The sequence below is a fragment of the Colobus angolensis genome, unplaced genomic scaffold, assembly GCF_000951035.1.
Source record: "Colobus angolensis palliatus isolate OR3802 unplaced genomic scaffold, Cang.pa_1.0 Scaffold19, whole genome shotgun sequence".
Taxonomy (NCBI): Eukaryota; Metazoa; Chordata; class Mammalia; order Primates; family Cercopithecidae; genus Colobus; species Colobus angolensis.
Window position 1 is genome coordinate 15,930,728 of NW_012115043.1, and position 20,313 is coordinate 15,951,040.

A 20,313-nucleotide genomic window follows, 5' to 3' on the forward strand; every position below is an offset into this window, starting at 1 on the left:
TTAGGTGCTTCGGATGAGCAGCAGAATCTTGAGATGATTTATATTTTATGTACCAGAAAAGTTGTTTCCGTGCCTTTTTTTTCCCTCAATACATTGATTGGGTTTGTTTTTTTTTTTTTTAAGAGCTTTCTTGGAGTGTAATTTACATACCATAAAATCCAGCCATGTTTGCTCATACAATTAAAGAGTTTTTGTAAATGTATACAGTTATGGAGACATCACCACAATCAAGTTTAAGAACCTTCTATCACCCCGAAAAGTTCCCTCAATCCCTATGCCTGCTCGCAGTTGCAAGGAACCACTCATCTGCTCTCTGTTGCTACAGTTCTGCCTTTTCTAGAAATCTCATGTAAAGGGAGTCATAGGGTATAAGCTTATGTGTCTGACCTTTTTCACTTAGCATGCTGTTTTTCACATAGATCCACGGTATTCCATTGTAGAGATATATCCACTACATTTATCTGTTCACCAGCTGATGGACATTTGTAGAACTGGGCAGCATTTAAATCCATCATTTTGTGATCTAACAGTTCATCACAAATGTCAGCAAAGTATGTAGGGCTCCTGTGTATCTGGTAAGCGGTGTCTTCAGTGTGGAGACTGGTGGTGATGTTTTTTATGTTGTAAGCCACCTTAAGGAGCCACACCAAACCAGGTCTAATCTAGTTCAAAATGACAACAGGAAGGCCAGATTTAGGACTTTTTTTTTTTTTTTTTTTTGAGACAGAGTCTTGCTCCGTTGCCCAGGCTGGAGTGCAGTGGCGCAGTCTCAGCTCACTGCAACCTCCGCCTCCTGGGTTCAAGCGATTCTCCTGCCTCAGCCTCCCGAGTAGCTGGGACTGCAGGCATGCACCACCATGCCCAGCTAATTTTTGTGTTTTTTTTTTGAGTCGGAGTTTTGCTCTGTTGCCCAGGCTAGAGTGCAATGGTGCTGTAACCCCTGCCTCCCAGTTCAAGCAATTCTCCTGTCTCAGCCTTCTGAGTAGCTGAGATAGGTGCCCACCACCATGCCCCATTAATTTTTTTTGTATTTTTAGTAGAGACGAGGTTTCACCATGTTTGCCAGGCTGGCCTCAACCTCCTGAACTCAGGTGATCCACCCACCTCAGCCTCTCAAAGTGCTGGGATTATAGGGGTAAGCCACTACACCCAGCCTGGATTTAGGACTATTTTAAGTAAGCCTGGAAATAACCAAACCTCTCTTTACTCATTTGTAACAAACTATGATAAACAGCATCTCCTAACTTTTAGAGAAACAAGGCAGGAGTAACCCTTGATTCAGCAGATAAGCATGATTTCTGTTGTTAGATTACCTGGGTTCAAATCTCAGCTCCATTCCTTAGAAGCAATGTCGCTTAACAGGTTACTTCCATCACTCTCGGCCTTTTGGCTAAGATCAAGTGTAGTAACAAGTTACTTCCATATTGTAAGCTTCTGTTTACTCACCAGTAAAATGAGCCAGTATTAGTAATTATCTCATTGAAATTTGGGTGGGAAATAAATGATATTATCCGTGTTAAACAGAGTGTGTGCTTGTTATTGTTGGGATGTTTTATTAGAGTTGTTATCACTCTCATCATTATTGTTCTAGTGTTTTTTTTTTCGCAAGTGAAATACTGTGCACTTTATTTTGCACATTTTAAAATATTTAAAATGTGGTTTACTTCACTAAAATGTATAATTTACCCATTTTTATTATAATACATGGTTTTAGTTCAAAATAAGATAAAATATGAATTGTTTTAAAGCAAGCAAGTAGTGAAGAAGGGATGTGGTGCTTTTCAAAGGATTCTTTCTTATTAATATTTAATTCTTCTGGCCAGGCACAGTGCCTTATGCCTGTAACCTCAGCATTTAGGGAGGCCGAGGCAGGTAGATCACTTGAGGTCAGGAGTTCAGGACCAGCCTGGCCAATATGGTGAAACCCTGTTGTTCCTAAAAATACAAAAACTAGCTGCGTGTGTTGCCACATGCCTGTAATCCCAGCTACTCAGGAGGCTGAGGCACGAGAATAGCTTGAACCCAAGAGGCAGAGGTTGCAGTGAGCCAAGATTGCACCACTGTACTCCAGCCTGGGCAACAGAGCAAGACTCTGTTTCTCTCTCTCTCTCTCTCTCTGTGTGTGTGTGTATATATATATATATTTCTAGAAAAGGCAAAATTGTAGCAACAGAGAGCAGATGAGTGGTTGATTCAGGCTGAGAGTAGGGATAGGGATGGAAGGAACTTTTGGGGGTGATAGAAGGATTCTTAAACTTGATGTATTTAATTCTTCTGTTATGCTTCACTGTAGCTTTTGCCTACTTCATCTGGATTACCACCAGGTTGGGAAGAAAAACAAGATGAAAGAGGAAGATCATATTATGTAGATCACAATTCCAGAACGACTACTTGGACAAAGCCCACCGTACAGGTATCCTGCATTTTGTTCACTTGCTCTCTTACAGGGTTTCAACTGTCACATCCCTATGTCAACTAGTATATCACTTTGTAGTATACGCTGGATACTTCTAGAATCTTCTTTTTTTTTTTTTTTTTTTTTGAGATGGAGTCTCGCTCTTGTCGCCCAGGCTGGAGTGCAATGGCACGATCTCGGCTCACTGCACCTCTGCCTCCTGGGTTCAAGCAATTCTCCTGCCTCAGCGTCCCAAGTAGCTGGGACTACAGGCGCACACCACCACGCCCAGCTAATTTTTGTATTTTTAGTAGAGATGGGGTTCCACTATGTTGGCCAGACGGATCTGAAACTCCTATCTCAGGTGATCCACCCACCTCAGCCTCCTAAAGTGCTAGGATGACAGGCATGAGCCACTGTGCCTGGCCGTAGCATCTTCTAATTATTTATTTTCTGACACTGATGTTAAGTGTCTACCATTCCCTATGAATCTCTAATATACACAAATTACCACTTGTTATTATGTAAAACAAGTTCAAATGAGAATAAGGAAAAAGCAAATGATCTAGTTTTGGGATATTTTTGTAATTTGAATAGTTAAGATCATTATTTTAACTAAAAGATAATCTTGGCAATTGGTATCTATTAAAGAAGTTTATGCTGGGCCGGGCAAGGTGGCTCACGCCTGTAATCCCAGCACTTTGGGAGGCCTAGGTGGGTGGATCACCTGAGGTTGGGAGTTCAAGATCAGCCTAACCAACATGGTGAAACCCCGTCTCTACTAAAAATACAAAAATTAGCCAGGTGTGGTTGGGCGCATGCCTGTAATCCCAGCTACGCGGGAGCTGAGGCAGGAGAATCACTTGAACCCAGAAGGCAGAGGTTGCGGTGAGCCGAGATTGTACCATTGTGCTCCAGCCTGGGCAACAAGAGCAAAACTTCATCTCAAAAAAAAAAAAAAAAAAAAAGTTTATGCTGATGACACCTCCCCTTGGCAATAGTGTCATCTATAATATTTCCTTGTAAGTGTTTAGCAAAATATGTATTTTCTCTTACCACCATGTCTCTTCTTGAGAAATTTTTTAACACTGAAAAGTGCAGAGAATAATATATAGCAAATGCACATATTCTTTACACTCAGAATTACCATCATTAACAAGTTACCATATTAATTTCTAGACGTTTTATTTTTAAAAATAAAGTCTTATAGGTTAAGCTAAATTCCTTTTAGCCAAGCTCTTGGTCCCATTCCCCAGGGGGAACCACCATCTTGAATTTCTTGTGTATTCTTTTAGCCTTTTACATAAAGAGCTTTAAAAATGTAAAATAAAATTAGCCAGGTGTGGTGGCGCATGCCTGTAATCCCAGCTACTTGGGAGGCTGAGGCCGGAGAATTGATCGCACCTGGGAGGCGGAGCTTGCAGTGAGCCGAGATTGCGCCCCTGTACTCCAGCCTGGGCAACAGAGCAAAACTCCATCTCCAACAAAAAAAGAAAAGAAAATGTAAAATATTGTTTATATGCCTGTGTTTCTAATTTTGCAACGAGAGAACACTCATTTTATTTTACAGAATGAGGTGCTGCTCAATTAAAAAAAAACTTTGCCCTATAAGTCAACACCTTTTTTAGCTTAACATTGTTTTAAAGCTCTGTCCATGTTGTGATTTATAGATCCAGTGTATTTCTCTTAACTCCTGTCTGAAACTCCTATCTCAGGTGATCCACCCACCTCGGCCTCCTAAAGTGCTAGGATTCTGTCATGAATATGTTACATTTCACTTATCCATTTCTGTGGTAGATATTTGCCATTCATTTTGGCTGCCCAACATTTGAATCTACTTCTGTGTATGAGGAATTCCCCATCCTATGAATTTTGGGAAAACAAAGACGACCTCCTCCCATAGGCACCAGAGCTCCCCTTGCAGCTAGGGCTTGAGCTTGTGGACCTCCCTCCTTCAGTCAGATGCACCCACAGCAGACTGTTAATTACCATCTTACTGCTTGAGAATGAGTTGAGAAATTATAAATTACTGTAAAAATAAAGTTATACAAAATAATTTCTTGGAAAAGTGTTATTAAATGTTATTAAATGTAATGCATTTATTAAAATGTTAGGAAAATATTAATATGCCATAACTACATTTGAAAATGAGCCTCAAATATGTAGAGTCTCTTTAATGGAGGGTGTGTATTCTATTTGCAGGTTAGGTTGCCTTTTTAACTGCATCTATTTGTGAGTTTTCTCTCTATAAAATATTACACTATGTTTTCATTAATGTGCTAGGCCACAGTGGAGACCAGTCAGCTGACATCAAGCCAGAGTTCTGCGGGCCCTCAATCACAAGCCTCCAGCAGTGATTCAAGCCAGCAGGTGACCCAGCCATCTGAAATTGAGCAAGGATTCCTTCCTAAAGGCTGGGAAGTCCGACATGCGCCAAATGGGAGGCCTTTCTTTATTGACCACAACACTAAAACCACCACCTGGGTAAGTTTGACACTCTTCCATTTAAATTTATAACAACAATAATCATCTCTTATGTATAGTTCCTTACAATCTTTAAGTGTGTATTTCTATAACCTGTGTTTCATAATATTCATTGAAAGATATGTTGAATTCTTAATAATATTATATGTATTCAACAGAATGCTTATGCCTCTTTTTAATATTGTTTTAGATTACGGAGATATTCATGTTTACTTCCTATTTCCAGTTTTTAGCTCACTAGTCACAAATGCTTAGGAAGATATATAGGAATAACCCTTTGCTTTTATATGAGGCTTTATAGCTCCAAAGCACTTTTGAATCCATATCTCATTTAATATCAGAAAAACCTTGTGAGGCTAGGTAGAACAAGTATTTTTATTTTAAGATAAGGCTTAAAGTTGTTTAGTGCTTGGCTTACCACTAATAGAAAAATTACTTAAAGGCCGGGTACAGTGATTCATGCCTGTAATCCCAGCACTTTGGGAGGCTAAGGGGGGCAGATCACAAGGTCAGGAGATCAAGACCATCCTGGCTAACATGGTGAAACCTCGTTTCTACTAAAAATACAGAAAAATTAGTCAGGCATGGTAGTGGGTGCCTGTAGTCCCAGCTGCTTGGGAGACTGAGGCTGGAGAATGGCGTGAACCCAGGAGGTGGAGCTTGCAGTGAGCTGGGATCGCGCCACTGCACTCCAGCCTGGGCAACAGAGCGAGACTCCATCTCAAAAAAATAAATAAATAAAAAGAAAAATTACTTAAAATTAGCAGCAGATGAATAGATTTTAATTAATTATTAAAAGACCAACATAGCTCAAATAATACTAAAATTATTTAATAAATTAATACTATTAAGATAATGTATGTAAATTAAACCAAATAAATTGAATTTTGTTCTCTTTTTTAACATTCTGGATTGGCCTTTGATAACGTTTTTGGGCTTACCTTCCTGTTATTCAAAAATATTAATCAACCCTTGAACAGATAGCTGGCAAAATGCATGTTCTGGGGCTTAGAAATATCATGTGGTCCAGGGCCGGGCATGGTGGCTTACGCCTGTAATCCCAGCACTTTGGGAGGCCAAGGTGAGTGGACCACCTGAGGTCAGGAGTTCAAGACTAGCCTGGCCAACATGGTGAAACCCCATCTCTACAAAAATACAAAAATTAGCCGGGCATGGTAGTGCATGCCTGTAATCCCAGGTACTCAGGAGACTGAGGCAGGAGAATCCCTGGAACCTGGGAGGCAGAGGTTGCTGTGAGCCAAGATGGTGCCATCGCATTCCAGCCTGGGTGACAAGAGTGAAACTCCGTCTCAAAAAAAATGAACGAAAGAAATATCATGTGGTCCGATTTAATGTCCCACTCTTTCACCAGTTTTTACATAGAGAAAAGCCATATGTGACACATTTCCTAAAGAGTGGGGCAAAAGAGATTACCAGTTAGTGGTGATCCCTGAGAACTACTCCCTATTCCTTTTGATATTATAGCCTGAGAGTGATAGATTTTAGAAGGAGAAAATATTATGTCACATATTTAGGAAATAAAGTATAAATTGACTTTTACAAGAGAATATTTTAAATATCCATTGATGCTAGAAAACATGGTAACAGACTGACTTTCATTGTTTTAAAATTTGTGTGTGTGTATTGTTCTTTATTTACTCTACCAAAAAAGGAAGATCCAAGATTGAAAATTCCAGCCCATCTGAGAGGAAAGACGTCACTTGATACTTCCAGTGATCTGGGGCCTTTACCTGTAAGTGTGTAGAAATGCTAACCCATCTAATTTGGCTATCTCAAATATTTTGTATTTTTGGATATAGTAGTTCTTTATCAGCTAATATTATTATTAAAATGTAGGCTGGGCGCGGTGGCTCATGCCTATAATCCCAGCACTTTGGGAGGCTGAGGCGGGTGGATCACAAGGTCAGGAGATCCAGACCATCTTGTGTGGATCGCGCCAACACACCATCTTGGCGAACACGGTGAAACCCCGTCTCTACTAAAAATACAAAAACTTAGCCGGACGTGGTGGCGGGCGCCTGTAGTCCCATCTACTCGGGAGGCTGAGGCAGGAGAATGGCATGAACCCAGGAGATGGAGCTTGCAGTGAGCCAAGATAGTGCCACTGCACTCCAGCCTGGGTGAAAGAGCGAGACTCCGTCTCAAAAAAATAAAAATAAAAAAAACATTTAAAAAGGTTGGTACCTTCTGAGAATGGAATGGAATATGCAAGTTAAACTAACCATACAACCAGGGCTATTTTTCTATCCATTCATCTAAAACCCTATCCTAACATAATTGAAATACATTCTTCATTATAGCCAGGATGGGAAGAGAGAACTCACACAGATGGAAGAATCTTCTACATAAATCACAGTATGTGCAATGCGATTTTTCATTATGTTATTTTTTGTAATAAATTTTATGTGTGAGAAAGTACACCATTTTTCTTTTTCTTCCCTTCAGATATAAAAAGAACACAATGGGAAGATCCTCGGTTGCAGAATGTAGCAATAACTGGACCAGTAAGTCTCTCTGTGCCAATGTGCTCTGATGGGACTGTCCTCTCACCTGTCTCTTCAAGAGCAGATGCTCAAGGGCATAACCCTACAGGCACTGAGAGGAAAGCACACTGGCCATTCTCTCTCCTCTCCCCCATTTCCCATACTCCAAGTCTCAGTTATTTGAAAAGATTCTATAATGTCATTGTCTTTATCCTATGCAATAGCAGTGGGAGACAGGTGAGCCAGATAGTCGGAATGCTAAGGCAGTGTGGGCTGCTGAGCTCAGGCTGGTGCCTGCCACTGTCTGAACAAGAATGTTGACAGTCCTCCACAAATCAGAGAGGAGCAGAGAGTGTATCTAGATGAGGAAGCAGCAGCACCCTATCCACTCCCGGGTCATTCTTAAATTTTTTAAAAGAAATCAGGCCAGGCTCACACCTGTAATCCCAGCACTTTGGGAGGCCAAGGAAGGTGGATCACCTGAGATCAGGAGTTCAAGACCAGCCTGGCCAGTATGGTGAAACCCTGTCTCTACTAAAAATGCAAAAAATATTAGTTAGGCATGGTAGCAGACACCTGTAGTCCCAGCTACTTGGGAGGCCAAGGCAGGAGAATCACCTGAACCCAGGAGGCGGAGGTTGCGGTGAGCTAAGATTGCACCACCACATTCCAGCCTGGGTGACAGAGCGAGACTCCATCTCAAAAAAAAGAAAAAGAGAAAAGAAAACGAAAAAGAAATCATTGTAAATGCCCAGTATGTAAGACACATCCACACTTAAGTATAAATATTACCATGTATGATAACTGTAGTCAGATTGATAGGAAAATTATTATCCTTTTTTATAGCTGCTTTTTCCATTTTATTCATATTTTGTTTTCTAATTCATAAAAATAAAACTGAAGATACTTTTTTTATTACTATTTACTATCTCAACATGTAGTCCTTTAATGGCTCAAAAAGGCAATTCCTTGGAGTTCAAGGAAAAAGTACGCTTTTCACATTGCCCGTTTAATGGAGAAATCACTTTGAAAGTCTCTTTAGAAATGGAAATTTTTGTTTCTAGTATTTCTCTACCTGGAAGAAATTTCCTATATCTGGCATGCTACATTTTAAGAATATTGCATAATGAAAATTACAGCCATAGGAATTGCTGAATACAATTTTGTCTTAAACAGAGAAATTAAATATTTTAAAGTTTTGTATTTGTTTTTCTTCTAATTAAACTTTTCTTTCTAAATATTTTTCTTTTAATGCCCTTAACTTATGTTCATAAAATACCCTGCCGGGAACTTTAAAAATTGTTCCAGAATAAAAACAACCTAAACTTCTTTATTTTTCCAAAATTTCCCACTAAAGGCAGTGCCCTACTCCAGGGATTACAAAAGAAAGTATGAGTTCTTCCGAAGAAAGTTGAAGAAGCAGGTTAGTGATGTTTGTGATAAATACTTGAGTCATCAATATGTAGATGGAAAGTAATGGGAAATGTTTTTTAAAGTAATAATTTGTTGTATATTTGTAACAACTTTGTGTGAACAGTTTTTCATAGAGAAAGGATGCTTATTTTTTGTGTAGCTGTGATATATCACTACAGACCACTGATTATTTTATGTCTTTATTTTGTAAGATATTTTATAATGTAGAAAAATGGCGTTTAAAGTTTGCTTTCCAGAGCTCTAACCTGATGTATCCTTGTGGGGTTTATGGGGCTTGATCTTTGTAGAACCTGAGCAAGAGTGGCTCGGGAAATTATCTTCTGGCCTAGTCTTTGACTCTGTTGGAGGAGTCTGGATTTGTTTTATGACTTTGTTGTTTTCTAGCGGTAGTCATTCATTCTCTACAGCTTCAAATGTAATGTCTCTGCATAATTTAAAAATACAATCATGAGTGGAACTGTGCTCTTGTGACTTGTCTCCGTATGCTTATCAGTTATGTTCACTACACTTTTTCCCATCACCACAAATGCAATATGTTTGGAACTAAACTCATCATCTGGCCATCTATTTCATTTCTGTTGGTGTCTGCTACTTTTAGTGCCTCTCTTACTTGCTCATCCTGTCCTCCTTTGCCTGCAGTTTAGGAATACTACCACTAGGTGGCCATATTGGGTCATACTTTCTTGCTTTCTAAGCCAGAAGCTGGCTTTCACAAAGATTCAAGATGGTGGGTCGGCTACCTCAGATTTTCACCCAGATTTTTAACAAAAATAAAACATGATAGTTTTTTTAGTGTAAACATTTTATGCCCTAATAAAATCCTTAAATATCATCAACTTTCTAAACTCATTTTTAAGGATAATTTTGTGGGCCAGGCACAGTGGCTCACACCTGTAATCCCAGCGCTTTGGGATGTCGAGGCTGATGAATCACTTGAGGTCAGGAGTTCGAGACCAGCCTGGCCAACATGGTGAAACCGCCGTCTCTACTAAAAATACAAAAATTAGCTAGGTGTGATGTTACACACCTGTAATCCTGGCTACTCGGGAGGCTGAGGCAGGAGAACCGCTTGAACCCGGGAGGCAGAGGTTGCAGTGAGCTGAGATCACTTCATTGCACTCCAACCTGGGCAACAGAGTGAGACCCTGTCTCAAAGAAAAAGAAAAAAGAAAAGATAACATTGTGTCAAAATTTCCCTGGAAATTTGTTTTCTACTTCTAGATTTTGGGATTTTAAATGTTTGCTGATTTATTGTTCTGGTAAATATTTTCATTCTTAATGAGAATATGCTGGAGGAATAGAAGCACTAGCTTCTCCATTTGCCACTCTAAGTGGTTGAAACATGTTGTAGTATCTAATTGTTAATGTCTTCCAGGCAGCAGGAGATGGGAGGCAATGCCATTACAGGCCACAAAATACAAAAAAAAAAAAGATAAAAGCAATTATATTTGTTGATCTCTCACTGCATACCAGGCATTCTTCTTAGAAGTTTACATATGTTATTCATTTAATATCTACAATAACTCTGTAAGGAAGGGACTACTATTACATTTCACAGATGAGGAAACTGAGGCACAGAGAGAATAGGTAATGTGATCAAGTCCCATGGTTATTAAGTAGAAAAGCTAAGTGGTCTAGCTCCAGATCCCATGTTCCTAAGCAACATGACATATCATATTGGTGATTAAGAGAATTAAGAGAGAAATTAATTAATTTGTATGGAAATTACCCAGAATGCAACAAAGGTAGGTAAAGGAATAAACATACAAAAGAAAGGTTAAAAGACATGAAGTCGGCCAGGCTTGGTGGCTCACGCCTATAATCCCAGCACTTTGGGAGGCCGAGGCGGATGGATCACAAGGTCAGGAGATTGAGACCATTCTGGCTAACACAGTGGAGCCCTGTCTCTACTAAAAATATAAAAAAATCAGCCGGGCGAGGTGGCAGGCGCCTGTAGTCCCAGCTACTCGGGAGGCTGAGACAGGAGAATGGCGTGAACCCAGAAGGTGCAGCTTGCAGTGAGCCGAGATCGCGCCACTGCACTCCAGCCTGGGCGACAGAGTGAGACTTCGTCTCAAAAAATAATAATAATAAATAAAATAAAATAAAAGGACATGAAGTCACTCCAGAAGGAGGGGACCAAGATCATAAGGAGAAGGATAAGAATATGAATTCTCACATTAATAAAAAGGCCCAAGCAGTATTTTAAAAATAAAATCTGTATCTAGACACATCATAGCCAAAGAGCAGAATGCTTAGAATATAAGAACGTGTAGCACCAAAACAGAGAGAAAGAATATTAAAAACACCAGGTGCAGTGGCTCATGCCCGTAATCCCAGCACTTTGGGAGGCTGAGGCAGGAGGAGTACTTGAGCTCAGGAGTTCAAACCTGCACTGAGCTATAATCATGCCACTGCACTCCAGCCTGGGTGACAGAGCAGTACTCTGTCTCAAAAAAAAAAAAAAAAAATTAAAAACCGGTGCTTGAAAGCCATGCACTGTTTTTAACCTTTTCCTCTTCCTTGTCCTCAACATCCTGTAGTTAGGAATAATGATGGCTAATAATTACCGTATGCCAGATACTGTGTAAGCATTTTTAATGCATTATTCCATTAAGTCTTGAAACAACTCCCATGTGGATAGCTATCATTATTATTATCCCTATTTTATAGATGAGGAAATTAATCCTTAGAAAAGACATGTAACCTGTCCAAAGTCTCACTCCTAATGAATGGTGGAGTCAAGATTTGAACACAGGGCCAGATTTCAGAATGCATGCACTTGTCTACTACTCAGTTCAAACACTCAAGTTTCTCCTGTAACCCTCTCTTCTTCTACTACCATTGCTCCTTCACAGGTCCCTCTGTCTTCTCTCACTGAGCTATTCCAGGGATCTTTAACTGACCAGTGTGCCTCTTGTTTCTCCTCCTTAAAACCACCCTTTACACCCTGTCCCATCAGCTTCTGAGAACCCAGCAATCTGACCATGTGGCTTTCCTACTCAGAAACTCTCTTCTCATCTGCATTCACACTGTCCACCCTCTGCCCCCAGACTACTTTTTCACATTTTTTCACTATAATCCCTGCTTTCTTTCCCTTCCTCTCCCTTCTTCTCCTTCTGTACCCTGTAAGTATTAAATATATCAGACTCCTCATGTATGCTGTTCCTCCATCCTTCCCTCCCTTTCTCTCTGTCTAAAGATTTCTTCTCAAAGCCTTCTTGATTGCCTCATTTGAAGTCAATAGCTCAGTCTTTTATGCCCTGCAGAACATCGCTTCCATATTTTATCACCAGCAATTGTCCTCCTATTTTAAGTCTCAGAATTAGCGGCATTTACACTTGTTTTTCACATATGCACCAGATGAGAAACTCCTTGAGGAAGCAACGACATCTTACCCTGTGTTTTTATTCCCTTTATTCCCCATCATTGGCCCTACTACAATACCACCTGGCCCAGAGGAGACCTTTGATAAATGCTTACCTGCACCAGCTCCCTAGCATCCAGGCTAAAGTTGCTTTTCTGCAAGCTTACCATTTTTTTAATGACATAAGCAGTGTAAGAAACTGCTCATATCATGCTTATATTGCTTATATCAACTGCTTACATTGTTACGTTTCTATAGGGCTTTCCATTTTCCCTAAATAAATTGAGAATGAAACTGATTTTTTTTTTCCTTAGAGCTAACCTTCTTTTTTGGAGATGACAGAATGTTGATGGCATGTTTTCTCTTACTGGTTTCCCCTGGAAATTTGCCCACGAAGTACTGAGGAATAAAATATTTAGATATATCTTTTGTAAAATGTACAAAAAGGTCTGCCTAAAGCATAGTTGTATACATTTGTCACATAAGCCAAAAATGTACAAAAGATTAGTGAGGCAATGTAGCTCCATTAATTAAGAGCACAGACTCAGGAGCTAAGACTTTCTTAAGTTGTCTTCTTCAGTTTTATATGTAAAATGAAGACAATAAGAGTAGCTTTTGCATAGTGTTGTTATAAAGTTAAATGAGTTAACCTACCATTCCAGGGGACCCATGCCTGGCTATATTAGTCCTTTTTCACGCTGCTGATAAAGACATACCCGAGACCGGGCAATTTACAAAAGAAAGAGGTTTATTGGACCTACAGTTCCACATGGCCAGGGAGGCCTCACAATCATGGCAGAAGGCAAGGAGGAGCAAGTCACATCTTACGTGGATGGCAGCAGGCAGAGAGAGCTTGTGCGTAGAAACCATTAGATTTCATGAGACCCGTTCACTATCATGAGAACAGTGTGGGAAAGACCCGCCCCCATAATTCAATCACCTCCCCCCGGGTTCTTCCCAGGACACATGGGAATTGTGGGAGTTACAATTCAAGATGAGATTTGGATAGGATCACAGCCAAAACATATCACTGGCACAGTCTGTAAATGTCACCATCTGTTAATGAGTGAAGGAAGATAGACTCCAGGGAGGAAAGTAGAGGTAGGGAAAACCCTGAACAGACAGGCAGGCAACAGCTAGCAGGCAGTGGCTATCCTACAAGTCACAGAACGGTGTTCATTGGAACTTAATATGAAAAGGACTATTAATGAAATGCCTTCATGGCGGCGTTACCATCACCATCAATAGCTTCTTTAGGCTGGGTGCCATGGCTCATGCCTGTAATCTCAGCACTTTGGGAGGCCAAAGCAGGAGGATTGCTTGAACTTAGGAGTATGAGACCATCCTGGGCAAGATGGCAAGACCTCAAAAACTTAAAAAATTAGCCAGGCATGATGGCACGCACCTATGGTCCAGTTACTTAGGAAGCGGAGGCAAGAGGATCACTTGAGCCCATGAGGTCAAGGCTGCAGTAAGCCATGTTCATGCCACTGCACTCCAGCCTGGATTACAGAGCTGTCAGCTGTCTCCAAAAAACAAAAAGCTTCCTCAGATATAAAGAAGTCTGTATTACTAAGTAATTAGAGAAAATGCAGGAACTCTCTCATACTGTAGAGGAAACCAAGACAATATACCTAGTTGTGTTTTCCCTGAGTATATTACATAAGGAAAAAGAGACTTGGACACAGGGTGTAGAGGGAATGTTATAACTTTATGAGAGATAGGTTTGTGATTATGTTGAACTGATTTAAACAGTAAGTCTCTCCTCTGGATTTTCAGAATGACATTCCAAACAAATTTGAAATGAAACTTCGCCGAGCAACTGTTCTTGAGGACTCTTACCGGAGAATTATGGGTGTCAAGAGGGCAGACTTCCTCAAGGCTCGACTGTGGATTGAGTTTGATGGTGAAAAGGGATTGGATTATGGAGGAGTCGCCAGAGAATGGTTCTTTCTGATCTCAAAGGAAATGTTTAACCCTTATTATGGGTTGTTTGAATATTCTGCTACGTAAGTACCTTTACAATGATTATAGGCAGAAAAAGAAAAATCACTGCTTTAAAAGTAAGAGTCAAATGATACAAGGAAAATATATGTCATGCCAGAAAAGGGCAATTTTAACTAATGTTGCTTCAGAAGTGACTTTTTTTAAAGTTGTGGTGAAATACACGTTACATAAAATTTACCATTTTAGGCCAGGTGAGGTGGCTCACGCCTGTAATCCCAGCACTTTGGGAGGCCAAGGCGGGCGGATCACGAGGTCAGGAGATCGAGACCATCCTGGCTAACACAGTGAAACCCCATCTCTACTACAAACACAAAAAAAATTAGCCGGGCGTGGTGGCGGGCACCTATAGTCCCAGCTATTTGGGAGGCTGAGGCAGGAGAATGGCATGAACCTGGGAGGCAGAGCTTGCAGTGAGCTGAGATCGCATCACTGCACTCCAGCCTGGGTGACAGTGTGAGACTCCATCTCAAAAAAAAAAAAAAAAAAAAAAATTACTGTTTTAACTATTTTAAATATACAATTTAGAGTCATTACATACATTCACATTGTTGTGCTGCCATCACCACCATCCAACTCTAGAACTTTTCCATCTTCCCAAAGTGAAACTCCGTACCCAGTAAGCACTTGCTCCCCATTCCCTGGCAGCCACCATTCTGCTTTCTGTCCCTGTAAATTTGACTCCTCTGGGTACCTCACGTAAGTAGAATCATTCAATATTTGTCTTTTTGTGACCAGCTCATTTCACTTGGCATGATGTCTTCAGGGTTCATCCACGTTGTAGCATGTATCAGAATGTCCTTCCTTTTTAAGGCTGAATAATATTCCATTATTTTTGCATATAATGCTTTGTTTAGGCCAGGCGCGGTGGCTGACGCCTGTAATCCTAGCACTTTGGGAGGCCGAGGTAGGTGGATCACAAGGCCAGGAGTTCAAGACAAGCCTGGCCAACATAGTGAAACCCTGTCTCTACTAAAAATACAAAAATTAACCAGGCATGGTGGCGGGTACCTCTAATCCCAGCTCCTTGGGAGGCTGAGATAGGAGAATCACTTGAACCTGGGAGGCGGAGGTTGCGGTGAGCTGAGACCATGTCATTGCACTCCAGCCTGGGGAACAGAGCAAGACTCCATCTCGAAAACAAACAAACAAACAAAACTTTGTTTATGCATTCATCTGCCAAAGGACATTTGGGTTATTTCCACTTTTTGACAGAAATTACTATTTTTAAAACCATTAAATTCAGTGGAGGAATGTGGTTCTAATAGTAGTAAATAACTCTTAAAAGAGGAAGATTACGTATAATCATTTGTCATATTAAAGTTTTTCAAATGAAGTATTTAAATGGGGTTGTCTTTACAGGGACAATTACACCCTACAGATAAATCCAAACTCTGGATTGTGTAACGAAGATCACCTCTCTTACTTCAAGTTTATTGGTCGGGTAGCTGGAATGGCAGTTTATCATGGCAAACTGTTGGATGGTTAGTATTAAGTATAAACTTTTACAATGTAATTACCTGTTCTCTTTCACTTGGTAATCATCCTAAATGTATTTGGTTTTTTGCAAGGTTTTTTCATCCGCCCATTTTACAAGATGATGCTTCACAAACCAATAACCCTTCATGATATGGAATCTGTGGTATGTCTTTTTCACTTATAGTTTAGACAAAGTATAATTTAATAAGCAACTTGAACATTTTGAGGAATTTGCTTTTAATGACACGGAAATTAATATATTATCATGTTTCAAAATACATATGAACTTTTTCCTCAACATTTTATTATGAAAATTATCTAACATTTAATAAAGATGGAAGAATTTTACACTGCACACTTGTATATCCACTACTCACAATTGGTTTTTTCTCAATTTACTGTATCACATACCTATCTGTCTATGCATCAGCCTATCTTAGTTTCTTCATGCATTTCAGAGTAAGGTATAGATAACAGTAAACATCCCACTAAATACTTAAATAGGTTGTACAAGTTATGTGTCTTCGGAGTCAGTATTTGCATTACGATCTTTTATGATGAATATTTGTGTGTGTGTGTGTGTGTGTATATATATATATATATTTTTTGTTGTTGTTGTTGAGTCAGAGTCTCGCTCTGTTGCCAAGCTGGAGTGCAGTGGCGTGATCTCGGCTCACTGCAACCTCCGCTTCCCAGGTTCAAGCAATTCTCTGCCTCAGCCTACTGAGTAGCTGGGACTACAGGTGCATGCCACCACGCCCAGCTAATTTTTGTATTTTTAGTAGAGATGGGGTTTCACCATGTTCGCCAGGATGGTCTCCATCTTTTGACCGCATGATCCACCCGCCTTGACCTCCCAAAGTGCTGGGATTACAGGCGTGAGCCACTGCGCCCAACCAAATGGTTGTATATGTTTTAAATGGCAGTCGAAAGGCAAAGCATTATGGTTAGGCTCCTAGAAAAAGACAGAAGCCCAAGGATTAAACCCCTGACTGTAGCCACGTTGTTTCCTGTGCTGCTGAATAGCCTCACACAATGTGTGTACACATGAATTCTAGGACATCTTCCTTAGTACCAAGTTCATTTTTTATTTTCTTATTACATATTAACAGCACAAACAGTGTGCTTCTTTATAAATCGTAAGATTGCACAGTTATTTGAGTTGGTTCATTGAGCCTCTATATTTATTTAGAGATTTTTCTTTAACTTGGGCTGGGTATAAACAATGGCCTCCTCATAGCTACTTAAACATTTCACATACAGTGCCGGACACAGGGGTGCGCAGCTGTAATCCCTGCACTTTGGGAGGCTGAGACATGTGGAACTTGAGGTCAAGAGTTTGAGACCAGCCTGGCCAACATGGTGATACCCTGTCTCTACAAAAAATACAAAATAGCCGGGCGTGGTGGTGCATGCCTGTCGTCCCAGCTACTCAGGAGGCTGAAGTAGGAGAATCACTTGAGCCAAGGAGGTCGAGGCTGCAGTGAGCCACGATTGCCCCACTGCACTCCAACCTGAGGGACAGAGCAAGATCCTGTCTCAAAAAAAAAAAAAATAATTAAATTAAAAAATAAAAATAAAACATTATAGTCACGTAGGCATATGAGGAATGTGCTAAGTGCTCCTGGATATCCAAAGCCAAAAGTTAGGTTTTATCTGAAAACTTTTGTATTCATTCCTTTAACTGGATAATACAATCTGTACCTCCACTGCTTCTACATAAACATAGATTCTGAACTTTTAAGTAGGCACCACTTGATTGATTGATTGATTGATTGGTACATTTTTACTCTTGCCCTTACCTGTCATCCATCTCTTTTTGTAATACACACACATATACACATACATTTTTGTTTATGTGTGTAAGTAAAGGATGTCCGTCTGACCTCTCATCTTTTACCCAATTACTCAGACCCTCTACATACTGTTTTTTTGCAATTTCAGGTGTGTTATATGTACAAATTTTAAGTACGTAATTTTTCCCATCTAGGATAGTGAATATTACAATTCCCTAAGATGGATTCTTGAAAATGACCCAACAGAATTGGACCTCAGATTTATCATAGATGAAGAACTTTTCGGACAGGTTTGTGAATTTTGATCAGTTGAAATGGCACAGAAATTGTGAAACAAATGTTTAGATGTTAGTATGTACACTGAATACATTCTTAGGCTCTGTTTTTACATTTATTTTCCGGTAACAAAAGCTGTCTCTCAGCTAGAATTTGTGCTTTCTTTAACATTTGACTCATTCCATATTTATTTTAGTAAAACTAATATTTTAAGTCTTCTTAGCTTTTAACTTGTGACTGGACTTAATTTAAAACACCAGGTTTCTTGTATAACTACAATATGTATACTTTTTAAATTTTTCTCAGTAAAATAACATATCAAGTTATTGTGTTTAATTTTAGACACACCAACATGAGCTGAAAAATGGTGGATCAGAAATAGTTGTCACCAATAAGAACAAAAAGGAATATATTTAGTAAGTATTTTGTTAATAATTATTTTATGGGACATAATTTTGTACTTTACTCCAAAAAGACTCCGCTTACCATCTTTCTCTGTCCCCTTGGCCAGAATCTCAGGGTTCTTTTTCTCTATCACAATGCGGTAGCAAGCACTCGTATTCAGCACTGGGCTCAGCTAGCCTTTAGTTTTTGTTTCTAACTAGAATAATTGTGACTCAGAATTTTGTCTTGGTTCACGTGAAAATGAAATGTTGTTTCTTTTTAGTCTTGTAATACAATGGCGATTTGTAAACCGAATCCAGAAGCAAATGGCTGCTTTTAAAGAGGTATTCATTTTCTTTTATTTGCTCTTCCATAATTTCATAGTATAACCCATAAGTTTCTTTTTTGTAATTATTATACTTTAAGTTCTAGGGTACATGTGCACAATGTGCAGGTTTGTTACATATGTATACATGTGCCATGTTGGTGTGCTGCACCCATAAGTTTCAAATATTGGGCCTCATCACATCTGAGAAAAACAAGTGTATAGCTTGTTTTGTGAAATCATTCTAAATTATATTTTTATATTAACTAAATATTTCATTCAGCCATTCAGGAAGTCTAGACAATAAACATTGACAGGTCCCCTTTCCCCCAAGCCTTTTCCCTATTCCATTCCCTTCACCTTAGGACAGCAAAAGAACAAGAGTGCTTTAGGCATAGTATAACGTATTGTTTGTTTTTCTAAATAGGATCACCTTAGACATTTTGTTTTGTGACTTTCTTCTTTTTTTTTTTGAGACAGAGTCTCACTCTTTCACCCAGACTGGAATACAGTGGCCTGATCTCGGCTTACTGCAACCTATACCTCCCAGGTTCAAGCGATTCTCCTGCCTCAGCCTCCTGAGTAGCTGGGATTACAGGTGCCCGCCACCACGCCCAGCTAATTTTTATATTTTTAGTACACACAGGGTTTCACCATGTTGGTCAAACTGATCTCAAACTCCAGACCTCAAGTGATCCACCCGCCTTGGCCTCCCAAAGTGCTGGGATTACAGGCATGAGCCACCGCACTCGGCCTACTTTCTTCTTTTATCAAATATTTATTGGGGATATTTACATGTGAAGACATATAGCTGCCTTTCTTTGTGGCTATATTTTATTCAGAATATAAATTAGTAAGTTACTTAAAATTTCCCCAATTGGTAGACAGATTGTCAGAGCACTCATTTCTTAAGATAACTTACACTCTTCTGTTAAATAAGTATCTGTCTGGGCGTGGTGGCTCATGCCTATAATCCCAACACTTGAGGAGGATGAGGCGGGAGGACTGCTTGAGCCCAGAGTTTGAGACCAGCATGGACAACATAGGGAGACCTTATCTCTATAAAAAATTAAAAATTAGGCTGGGCACAGTGGCTCATGCCTGTAATCCCAGCACTTTGGGAGGCCGAGGCTGGTGAATTGCCTGAGGTCAGGAGTTTCAGACCAGTCTGGCCAACATGGTGAAACCCCATCTCTACTAAAACACAAAGAGATTAGTCGGACGTGGTCACGTGCACCTGCAGTCCCAGCTACTCGGGAGGCTGAGGCAGGGGAATTGCTTGAACCCGAGAGGCAGAGGTTGCACTGAGCTGAGATCATGCCACTGCACTCCAGCCCAGGCAATGGAGCGAGACTTCATCTCAAAAAAAAAAAAAAAAAAAAAAATTAGCTTGGTGTCATGGCATGTGCGTATGGTCACAGCTACTTGGGAGGCTGAGGCTAGAGAATCACTTAAGCCTTGGAAGTCGAGGCTACAGTGAGCTATGAGCTATGATGGCACCACTGCACTCCAGTCTGGGCTACGGAGTAAAACCTTGTCTCTAAAGTGTGTGTGTGTGTGTGTGTGTGTGTATCACATACTCTTTCATAAATTCCGTATTGAGTACTATGTGTATGGTGCTGTACCAGGCCAAAAGACAAAAGTCCTGCTATTAAGGGATGTATGATGTAAAGAGAGAAATGAACAGAGGCAAGCATAAAGTGCTAGGTGAGCAGAGAAGAGTGCAAACCAGGGAGGGGCAAAGGAAGGGACAAAGAAGGACTAGAGGGATTGGCCAACCATGGAGAAGAGGGAAATGCAGTTGTAAGCAGCAGGAGCAGCGTATGTGAAGTCTGGCAGTAAGGTAGGCTGTACCCACAGGCAGT

General features: G+C 40.1%; 1 protein-coding gene across 4 annotated transcripts in view; it reads left to right on the plus strand.

Annotated features, from left to right (window-relative positions):
- Positions 1-20,313, plus strand: part of NEDD4 (neural precursor cell expressed, developmentally down-regulated 4, E3 ubiquitin protein ligase) — a 90,811-nt gene that overhangs the window by 61,406 nt on the left and 9,092 nt on the right. For all 4 annotated transcript variants that reach the window (XM_011940536.1, XM_011940537.1, XM_011940538.1 and 1 more), the window contains 12 exons: positions 2,294-2,413; positions 4,679-4,879; positions 6,552-6,632; positions 7,201-7,255; positions 7,346-7,404; positions 8,741-8,806; positions 13,964-14,193; positions 15,551-15,672; positions 15,760-15,830; positions 17,658-17,753; positions 18,082-18,155; positions 18,407-18,467. In XM_011940536.1, the coding sequence (XP_011795926.1) occupies positions 2,294-2,413; positions 4,679-4,879; positions 6,552-6,632; positions 7,201-7,255; positions 7,346-7,404; positions 8,741-8,806; positions 13,964-14,193; positions 15,551-15,672; positions 15,760-15,830; positions 17,658-17,753; positions 18,082-18,155; positions 18,407-18,467 (1,236 nt within the window). The remainder of the gene's footprint in view (positions 1-2,293; positions 2,414-4,678; positions 4,880-6,551; positions 6,633-7,200; positions 7,256-7,345; positions 7,405-8,740; positions 8,807-13,963; positions 14,194-15,550; positions 15,673-15,759; positions 15,831-17,657; positions 17,754-18,081; positions 18,156-18,406; positions 18,468-20,313) is intronic.